At 43.8% G+C, this 11,023-nt stretch overlaps 1 protein-coding gene across 1 annotated transcript; it reads right to left on the bottom strand.

The window, feature by feature from the left end:
• Window positions 1-353: 353 nt before the first annotated feature.
• NKIRAS1 (NFKB inhibitor interacting Ras like 1) lies at window positions 354-9,718 on the bottom strand. Its single transcript, XM_056857706.1, has 3 exons — window positions 9,598-9,718; window positions 8,809-9,050; window positions 354-647 (listed from the first exon to the last, which is right to left on the bottom strand). The coding sequence occupies exons 1-3, from the start codon at window positions 9,689-9,691 to the stop codon at window positions 408-410; spliced, it is 576 nt and encodes a 191-aa protein (XP_056713684.1). The 5' UTR covers window positions 9,692-9,718; the 3' UTR covers window positions 354-407.
• Window positions 9,719-11,023: the final 1,305 nt, after the last annotated feature.

Here is an 11,023-nt window from a genome sequence, read left to right as displayed (position 1 = left end):
GAACCTCCGTCAGAACTTGACTGTGAGACGTTTCAGCACTTTACAAGCTATGAAGCAAGCCGAACATCAATCTGCCACTGAATCTTACATCCTATTTGGGAACTCTCTGCTTTCCCTTTGGGTTTGCTGCGGTGCCTGCAACCTTGCAGCCAGAGAACTAGCATCTCATTAAAGACCGAACACCATTATGATCATTCCACTGTTTTTATGTAGCGACTTTGGAGGCGGTCTTGTTACTGAAGTCTGAAGCTGCTCTACAGCTTTAGAAGAAACAAAGAAAGCTGCCTGCTGTTTATCAATTTCATTGTCAAATATCCTGCTACACTTCATGGGGCACAAAGAGGAGAGATGAACATATGCCCCAGCAGGAGACAGAAACTCAAGACGTTCATCCCTGGAGAACTATTTTAGCTGTCTCCATTATTGCCTTTGCTCTTCCTTCCAGGCAAAGGAAATGCTGATCTGTTCTGGGATTGAGAGAGTTTACTCGCTAGCATGGTGAAAGGCTCCATCAGCGTCCTTCTATCAGTCACCGTCACCTCCCAGAGTTTCACTTTCTCAAGCTTGGCCCACTGCTGCGCTACTTCAGTTGTGACTTGTCTTTGCTCCACAAGGTCAGTTTTATTCCCCAAAACCACTACTGACACCTGAAAAGAAGGAAAGGGGAGGAATAAATCAGAAGTACGAAGTTGCAGGAGTTAAAGGTACACATCTACAGAGGAGTTCAAGGTACAGAGGTAATCCCTGGCACATCCACCAAAAGACAGACAGCAGGTGGTGTCTTACTTTAGGCTGGAGGAAGTTCCTTCTTCCAACTTAAGTGGCTCTTCTGCTGGTGGAAGCTGGAAGAAGGCTCCTCAGGATGTAGTAAGGCTTTAAAATTTGCTTAGTGGAGTGCTGGAATACAGGCCAGTGTGATTGAATGGTTAGAGTGTCAGTACTCAGAGTTCCCTTAAAAACAACAACTCACACATGGGGAACCCCATTAAGACAGACTGGGGTGTGGGTGAAGGGGGGGGTGTTGAGTAGCCCAGAGTGCCATTATTCCAACCTCACAGCCCTGGAGCATCAATACTTGTCCTAAATGGGCACAGAGTGGTTCTCTGGGATTGCTTTCAAGTTGGGAAAAATAATGCTCAGGGGGCACGCATAAACCTCCCATGGCTGCAATCAGAATCAGGACTTCTGCATCACCTGTGCCTGAGCCCTCAGATTAGGATCGTGGCCTTGGAGGGCTATCAGTGGAGAAAGTAGTGGGCTTGACAGACGCAGTGATTTGACTCTGTATAAGGCAGCTCCTTAAATACGTAAAACTTTTTGAACTCAGAAGGGAAATTTCAGTATGTATGAAAAACAGAGACTATAAAGCAGAACCTGAAGCCTCCACTGCCAAGCCCCAGGCCAAGGCCGTTGGTGCAAAAGTAAACAGACCATTAATCTACACAGAAGATCAAGAGAGTCCCAGATTGTGCTATAGATGTGCAATCCACAGACAATATTTTTTTACAACATTATACAATTTTCTATCCATTGCACTGTACCTATATTGATACATTCACCTGGATATCTCCCTCATCTTTTTCAGTTCAAGATCTTCCTTTTCTTCCATTTCTGCTGCCATCTTGGTTGTCCTTCTAACAGCCGTTAAAGTCTAGATGGTACTCTGTCTTTTCTCCTTCAATCTTTCTGCCGCCCTGACCCTTTTTACCACTCCATGGATCCTTGAACTAATTTACTACATCATCTTGATCCCCACTGGATCTTAACTATCCTTTTTCTTTTGACAATTAGCTATCTTCTTTTGCTATCTTTTTAATTCCTAGCTTCCCTCCCTCTTCCATAGGGCCTAACTACACATTACTTTTTCCCACTGGGAAAACTCCTGGGTCGGCTAAAGAGATGCATTCTGGAGTTCCACACTTTCCAATCATGTGTCATCCCCATTCAGATCAGGGTTGTGATGTGCAAAGAGAGGGAAGTTAGACCTCCCCCCTCCCCATGCCAATCTCCTGACCTGAAAAAATCTTGGGATGCTACTATTTGCCTTATTGCACTTATGTTACGTTTCCCAGCTGGGCAAACAGTAACTCCTGGGGTCAATTCAGGTTGGGAAAATGGCACAGGGGGAGGTCTTAGCTCTCTCTACACACTACGATCCCAATCTGAGTTGGGCCTGCACAAACCTGGGAACTGCAGGATTTAAGACATCTTTTGAGCCAACCCAGGGACATCCCCAAGGAAAATGTAATGTGCAGTCAGGCCCTAAGACAATTTTTTTTTGCAACTAGGCATGGCTCCTGAAAGATTCTGAAGTGTAAGGATGTGTCACTGGCCACCAAGATTAGGTTAATTCATGCCATCATATTCCCTATTACTATGTATGGGTGTGAAAGCTGGACAGTGAAGAAAGCTGACAGGAAGAAAGTAGACTCCTTTGAAATGTGGTGTTGGAGGAGAGTGTTATGGATACCGTGGACTGCCCAAAAAACAAATCAATGGGTTATAGATCTAGTCAAGCCTGAACTGACCCTAGAAGCTAAAATGACTAAACTGAGGCTATTGTATTTTGGTCACGTCATGAGAAGGCAAGAATCACTAGAAAAGACAGTCATGCTAGGAAAAGTTGAGGGCAGCAGGAAAAGAGGAAGACCCAACAATAGATGGATTGACTCAATAAAGGAAGCCACAGCCCTCAATTTGCAAGACCTGAGCAAGGCTGTTAAAGATAGGACTTTTTGGAGAACATTGATTCATAGGGTCGCCATGAGTTGGAAGCAACTTGACGGCACTTAACACACACACACACACACGGCTCCTGTACTCCTCATTCTCTCACACTCCACTCATGCCCCTCGTCTGGCTTGTTCTTCCCCGACTCAGCTGCACTCGATCTTTTTCTTGTCCTTGGTTCTTGTCACCTGCCCCTGCTGAACCCTGGCTAACTCCTTCACTATCTTCACTCCTTTTCTTCCCCCTTCCTTAAGTGGTAATTAAAAAAAAAAAAGACTAAGCCTGCAAGCACGGGTTGTTCTTTTTAACTTAACTGTTGTAAAACACTGAGTGTCAGAGGTATGTTATAAATATTATAATTACAACCCTTCGTTTGTCTCCATCTGTCGCTGCCACCACATACAAGCTTCAGCAAGAGGCAGCTAGCTCAGTCGGTCCCAATTAGGAATCCATCAATAGAGACAACCTAGACAGAAGGCAAGGGCTGTAATCATGGTGGTGGGTGGGCTGTGGGTGGGATAGCTTCCCAGAAACCACAGCAACCAAGGAGAAGAGTATGGGGAAATGAAAAGGAATAATCTCTTCAGGAACTACCCAAGTCCAAACAGGGGTGGATGGTGAGAATGCAGACTAACCACAAGACTAGTTTATTGCTTCAGCTACATGATGAAGCATAGAAGCAGCACCGAAGTGCTGTTTAAGATCAGATTTGGCATTAGTTAATTCTGCATGTGAACAGATCTTCCGTTAGTCCCCAAAGCATGTCTTAACTCACACTTGTCAATAGGACTCGTTTTAACACTTTTTGTTTTCAACCACTGTGCTAAGATTTCCCTGTACGCTTCTCCCCTTCCGCTGAGTAGTCTGTATCTGGAACGATGTAAACCACAGTTCCGATTGCTGTTTTTCTCCAGTGAACTGGTGTCTCAGACTTAGATGGGCTCATTAGACTCATGAACATTGAAGGAAGGGCCGTTATCTGTAATGCCAAGTGAGATGCCGACACCTTCCTTTGATTAGTTCATTTCCTACGAACACACAGCTTGCCAAGCTAGCAGCAGCATCAATATCTCACCAACTGCTGCAGGAGGTGACAGCCTGCATCCATTCCAGCTAAAAAATGCAATTAGTCCAAAGCACGTGGCAGTTCATTCACATACCTTAATCGCTGATGTTAACTGAAGCCAAGGTATATCTGTAAATTTACTCAGTCAGGAAGCGTTCCTTCTGCGCTATTGGGGATGTTGTATTAAGTTTTCCTGGAGTAGCTTTCAGTGCCCCAGTCTCTTCCTTGACTATTGAAAATGGAGCCCCGATAAACTCTTCCTTATTAACATCGGCAACTGAAAATGCCACAAAGCTTCACTGCTTGCCTCAAAGACTAGACAATGCCAAGCTTCCCTGATCATCTGTAGCAGTGAACTCCGAGGGTAGGAACATGGGCAGTCATTTCTCTTCCAACTGCCCTCCTTCCTTCCCCAGACCAGCTACCACTATGTTCCTCTGCTTCAGGACAAAAGGCACAAAAGTCAGTGGGAGAGGGAGGGGAAAGAAGAAGGCTGTAGTATTTTTCATCATTCTTAAAGTGCTCAGAAAGGAAGACATGCCATTACTTTTGATGCACCCTATCGGAAAGAGGATACATCTGAGCAGTTTAGCATTTCACTACCGTTCAATGTCCAACAGGCTACTGCCCACATTTTTGTTTGAAGTCAATCATGACTGTGGTCTTTGTCCCACTATGCTCTCTTAACTAAAAGCCATTTCCAATTCTAAAGGCTCTTTTCTTTCTCTTCTGAATCCTATTTAACTTTACTGCTTGTTCAACATGTCATGTTTAATACTTATACTTTGTTCAGATTTCTGCTTTGTTTCAGATTTCTGCAATCCCAGTCCTATTACATTGCTTATTAGATGTCTCATCCTACTGATTGCATTAAGTTGCATTGTGTAATCCGCTGTGAGTCTCAGTGAGAAAGGAGGCCTATAAATAACTAAACAGTGAGGCTCATTTTGAGAACCTGTCCAAACGGTCTCTCTCAAAGTGGACAAGCAGAGATTTGTTGAATAGTAACACAACCCTTCAACGATTCAACTGCAAAGCTGCTTCAAGCTTTATCCATTACCGCTTAGCGTGGCAAAGGGAAGTTATCTGATTTCAGCAAGGTTCACGGGCCTTGCGGCTAAGACCACCAGTGGACACAGTCAGCCACTGCCTCGGAACCAAAGTTGTTTATGATAGAGTAACTGCCAACTTTTATAAAAGCTGGCAAACAGTTCTCTAGTGGAGCAGCGAATCTGGGAATGGCCACAAGGGAATGAAAGTATGCGCAAATAGTGTGTGATCGAGAAGTGAAACTAGGGCGCCATGACTAGCCAGTGTGGTTAAGAGTGTTGGGCTGGGATCTGGGAGACCGGGGTATGAATCCCAACTCGTGCCATGGAAGCTCGCTGGGTGACACGGCTGTTGTGAGTATAAAATGGAGAAGAGGAGAATGATGTAAGCTGCTTTGGGTCCCCACTGAGGAGAAAGGTAAGGGATGAATAAAATAAATAATATTGTTCCATAGCTGAAAAGGAAAACCTGCTTCTCGGTTAACAGTAAATACTCTACGGTACTCAGAACTGATGCATTTTCCCTGCAATTACTGCATATCTTCCTCACATGATGTGAAACAGATCTACGTGGAAATGGGGGAGGAGAGGGAGAATGAAAGCAAGCACTGCTATGAGCAATTCTTCGGGGGGGAGGGAAGAGTCCATCAATTAGTAACGTGTGTGAAGTTACCATTTAATTCTTGAATGATGACTATGAGTAATATCAAGACAACTGATTTAATAGTTCATCTCAAAGTAAACTTGCAGAACTGGACTGTCTGAAGAGTTTGGATTCTGACCTACAGTATTTTATCAAATTATATTTATTAAAAACCTTTAAACCACTTATCATTATTTACTATTTTATATATATAAAGAGTACATATATAGAGAGTGCAATAATACATATTCAATTAACGGAAACACAAGTTCAATTCTCAAGCTGAAGACGCAAAAGGGCACATTTAAAAACCTAAAGAGCATTTATTATTGTTCTGTCTCCTGCTGTCTTGCAAAACTAACGTGAATTCAAATAACTTTCAGAGTGGCGTTTTTTCAAAACATGGGGAAAGTTATATCTCCTCCGCTTTAGCCAAACCAGGAAGAGGAATCTATTCGTTATTTGCCCACGGGAGGTGCCACAAGAGGTCAGAAGGTTCCTCAATGCCTCCTGCGCTGGTAACTCAGCTGAGTCATTCATTGTTTCATTGCTATGACAACAGGTTAAATAATCAGATTTGGAAAGTATGGATTAATAAACAAAGGAGCTGGCATGAAGACTCGGTGTCCTTTCCTGGTTTTCTAATATTTTAAAGCTGTGGTGGTTTCAGTAACCAGATACTCTTCCTGACCCAGCAACATGCCTGTGCAGCAGCTGGGGCTGCCCGTGAGTAGCCTTGGATAGGTAATCAGCAATTCAGAATGAGGAAAGAGAAGCAAACGCCAGCTCCTTCCTTGGGAGGTACACGTGTACAGGCCCGATCGAGGCAAGAACTGCATGCACCGCCCCTATTTCAGCGAATGGTGCCTCAGCACACATACACCCCCTGGTAGGATTGTTGGCAACTCATTCTGGGGGGACTTACCAAGTAACCCTTTAAAAAAAAAACAACTTTGCCACAAAACACAGATTTATTTATTTACTGTATTTAGAAATATTTTATCTCCCACCTGAGATTCACGGTGGCTAACAGAACAACAACCCACTGCAAGGACACCAACATAAACAGTCCTTGAACAAGACTTTTAAAAGTACAGATTAAGAACAAAGCCAGATAGTTTCCCCTCCACAAGACACCCTCAGAACTGTCTTGTATCCCACTTTGATAACACATTCCATCGCCATGGACCTATCACAGATCCCATGACCTAACCACAAAGGGCAATCCTAACAGATCCCATGACCTAACCACAAAGGGCAATCCTAATCCTTCCCCATGAGGAGAAGGCTGTCCGGAGAGCGCAGCTGGAGCATGGAAGGTGCAGGCCTACTTAAACCCATGAACCTCTCCAGCAACTTGATCTTTAAGTGCTGTCCCACCGAATACTTGTCCTCTGCTTTCTGGTGCACCACTGTATGGATTGTCTCGACCAAGCAGAGCATGGGGTGACAGCAGAGACCAAGATGGGCTCTGCCTCACAGAAGGGGTTAAACCGGCTGGCTTTCAACTCCCTTCCCAGCTCTGTGAGTTCTTGTCAAGTCAATTGGAGATGAAACAGAAATCCAACTGTGCCTTGAGAACCCCAGGCCAGGAAGCTCCCACCATCTGCTCCTGGAGACTACCTGGCACCCTGAAAGAATTCAGCTTTCCCCACCGAAAAGATTTTATGTGCTCAGATGGAACGAGCTCAAGGCCACAGTAGTCTGGCCACAAGCTTCTGAAGGGACCACCAATAGCCTGAGAAAACACAATTCTTCAACTGTTTTTTCTCAGTATTTGAAACTGTAAACAGCCTGGAGTGCACTGGCAGAGATAAAATACATAACTGTAGATACTGACCCTACTGCAAATGGATCTCATTTGGAGAATGCCCCCCTCTTCATTGCTAAACCAATCACAAGATGCCCATCAAGGCCCAATGCTAAGGGCTCCATATATAATAATGCCTTACTTTTGAGAGGGGCTGTGTCTCAGCTTTGCATAAAAACAGTCCCGAGGTTCAATCTCTGGCATCTCCAGTTAAAAAAAAAAGAAAGAAAAAGGACCAGGTACTAGCTGATTTGAAAGATGTCTGCTTGAAACGCCGATGAGCCTCTGCCTGTCTAAGCAGGCAATACTGACTTTGATGGACACACGGTCTAATTCAGTATAAGGCAGCTTCATGAGCGTACTGTTCTACGACAGTGAGTGAAAGAAAGCAAAGGCCTTCTTCCCTTACATGTTAATCAATGAAGCCAGCATGCATTGTGTGTTATGCAAGAGCCTGGTCTCCAACAACAGCCAAAGGTTACATGAGTGCAGTCACATGCGCACTTAGTTTAAACGGCCCCAGAAGAGTGCTTTTCCTTTTTGTTTGAGGCACTTAGTTAAGGGAGCCATTAGGGACTCAATATGTGTAATTTATTGCAGGAAGATGGTAAATACCAGTGCCCCGTGCAGGTGATATCATTAAGCCTGGTGAGCTACAGAATTCGATTAGCAAAAAGATGGATGCCATTTCCTCCATGAAGGGTTTGATTTAGCGGCCGCAGCGAAACCCATCTAATTACGTAAACCCTCAATCCATTTTTTGTTACTGCATTCTGTATCACCATTCTCACTTTTGGGATTTTTATCGCATCTTTCCTCTTGAAAGGAGATGCAAGGCATCTAAGAAAACCCATAAAATAATAATAAGGTAAACAAGCTTGTAGGTAATAATGAGATCTGCTGCCGATGATCCAGGGTATTTTAGGAATCTCTGATGGAACAACTCATTTTTCAAGCTGTGCTATTCACATTAAGGGCTGTTAATACAAGACTTCACTCTCTGGTTAAATTAGATGTGATGCAAGGAATGGCAGGGAAAGAAAGCAAGTAGGGATTATCCAAAGTGGAAGTCTGTCAGTCAATCTCTCTTTCTCTCCTCCCCACCCCTCGCAATCCACTATCCGGCACATGCAAAAACAGCTTAATCTTCTAGTTAACCAAAAGTCTTGGAAACTCACTTTGGGTGACAAGTTCATTTTCTTTCAAAAAGAACATCATTGTTAGATGCTGGCCATTTTTAGGAAGGTGTGGGTGGGCCACTAATCATTAAGAGGACTTGTTGCCACGGCGTGCAGTGACGAATGAATTGTTCAGCTAACAATATTTACCTGTTGTTGGTAGTCTCTGCTTTTTGTGATTTTTATTGTTTTGGGTTTTATTTCATTCTGGCCATTTTTAGCCACCTTTGAGAAACAACCGTTATTTTTTAAAATATAAGGTAAAATATAAATGCATAAATATTTTAACAAATAAATTACCACGTCGGACTGAAAAATTAACCGGTTCGTACCTCCTTTTTGTCTCTAAGTTTGTCGATCTCGTTTTTGAGCTGGTCAAGTTTCTGGAAGGATTCCAGGCTATTCACAGCATACACCAAAACAAAGCCATCAGCAATAGAGAAGTAGTGTCTAGGGAACTGCTCGACTGCCTCCACCCCTTTGGTGTCATAAAGGCGTAGCTGTTCCTTTACTCCTCGGTCTGTTTCAGCCAGAGCCATGTATACATCCTCTACGGTCGCACTACACTCCATGCCTGTGGTTTTCAAAAGCAAAGAAGAGTCCCTAAAATAATCACAACATTCACTGAAGGAAATGCAATGGCATTTCCAGCATGCATACTTAGGAATTTTGTCTTTCCCCAAGCGGTACCCGATGCGTTTTAAGCTACCACATCAAAATCTTAGCCCTGGCCTTTTGCACTTTTGGGGAGGGGCTGTGGCTCAGTGGTAGAGCATCTGCTTGGCGTGTAGAAGGTCCCAGGTTCTATCCCTGGCATCTCCAATTAAAGGAATCAGGGAAGGAAGTGATGTGAAAGACCTCTGCCTGAGACCCTGGAGAGCCGCTGCCTGTCGGAGTAGACAATACTGACTTTGATGGACCAAGGGTCTGATTCAGTATAAGGCAGCTTCATGTGTTCATGTAAGAATAAGATGGGGAAGAGAATGCTTTAGGTCCCCACTGGGGAGAAAGACAGGGTGAAATAAATAAATGAAGTAAAAAAAAAGCATTATATTATTTATTAAATTAAAAATTAATATTTATAAGTTGGGAGATACCAAAGAAAAACACATAGCTCTTACCAACAATATGGTTACCGTACAGAATCTGCTCCAAAATGGCAGTTTTCCCAACAGAAGCCATTCCACACACCACCACCTTGTAACCTTTCCCCATTTTTTTCAAGTATTTGGTGATGCCAAAAAAACCTATCAACACAACAGACATATTATTACATTTAAAACACTGTGGTGAGCTGCAGTTGCAAAGACATCATGAAGCAAGGCCTTTGAAACATTTACTGTACTTAAAGTGAACTTTAATATGTGGTTTTAAGGACACAAATAAGAGTTCTTTTGATTTCCATACTGTCATGTTTATACAGTCCCAAGATTCACACACACACACAGCTGTACAGCAATTAACCTGGGATTCGGGCAACTGTAGCTCAAAGCCAAGGAGCTAAGTGCTTCTCAGTCAGTCTACAGCTTTCCCCTTAGAATTATAGGCATGTAGAAAAGGCAGATAGGGAACGGGTCGGAGAATAGTTGTCAATGGCATTTCATCTATATGGAGAGAGGTGTCCAGTGGAGTGCCACAGGGCTCAGTTCTGGCCCTGGTATTTTTCAATATTTTTATACATTATTTAGATGAGGGGGCGGAGGGACTACTCATTAAATTTGCAGATGACAACAAATTGGAAGGGGTAGTGAACACACCAGAAGATAGAGTTCAACAAAATCTGAACACAATGGAAAAGTGGGCAGATGTGAACAAGATGCAATTAAACAAGGACAAGTGCCAAGTTCTACATCTGGGTAACAAAAACGAAGAACACGCATACTGGATGGGGGATACACTTCTGGGTAGCAGTGCATGTAAGAACAAGATCTTGGGGTACGGTTGGACCGTAAGTTAAATATGAGCAGCCAGTATGATGCAGTGACACAAAAGGTTAATGCGATCTTGGGGTGTATTAACAGAAGCATAACATCCAAATCGCAAGATGTCATAGTCCCGCTGTACACTGCATTGGTCAGGCTGCACCTGGAGTATTGTGTGCAGCTCTGGAGGTCTCACTTCAGAAAGGATGTGGACAGAATTGAGTGGGTGCAGAGGAGAGTGACGAGGATGATCAGGGGCCTGGAGACCAAGCTCAATGAGGAAAGGCTGAGGGACTTGGAAATGTTTAGACTGGAGAAAAGAGGGTAAAGGGGGGAAATGATTGCTCTCTTTAAGTACTTGAAGGGCTGTTGCTTAGAGGAAGGCAGGAAGCAGTTCCTGTAGGCAGCAGAGGATAGGACTCATAATGTGTGTGTGTGTGAAGTGCCGTCAAGTCGCAGCCGACTTATGGCGACCCCTTTTGGGGTTTTCATGGCAAGAGGCTAACAGAGGTGGGTTGCCAGTGCCTTCCTCTGCACGGCAACCCTGGACTTCCTTGGTGGTCTCCCATCTAAATACTAACCAGGGCTGACCCTGCTTAGCTTCTGAGATCTGACGAGATCAGGC

Source organism: Euleptes europaea, chromosome 11, assembly GCF_029931775.1.
Source record: "Euleptes europaea isolate rEulEur1 chromosome 11, rEulEur1.hap1, whole genome shotgun sequence".
Classification (NCBI taxonomy): Eukaryota; Metazoa; Chordata; class Lepidosauria; order Squamata; family Sphaerodactylidae; genus Euleptes; species Euleptes europaea.
This window is presented reverse-complemented; position numbering and strand designations above follow the sequence as displayed.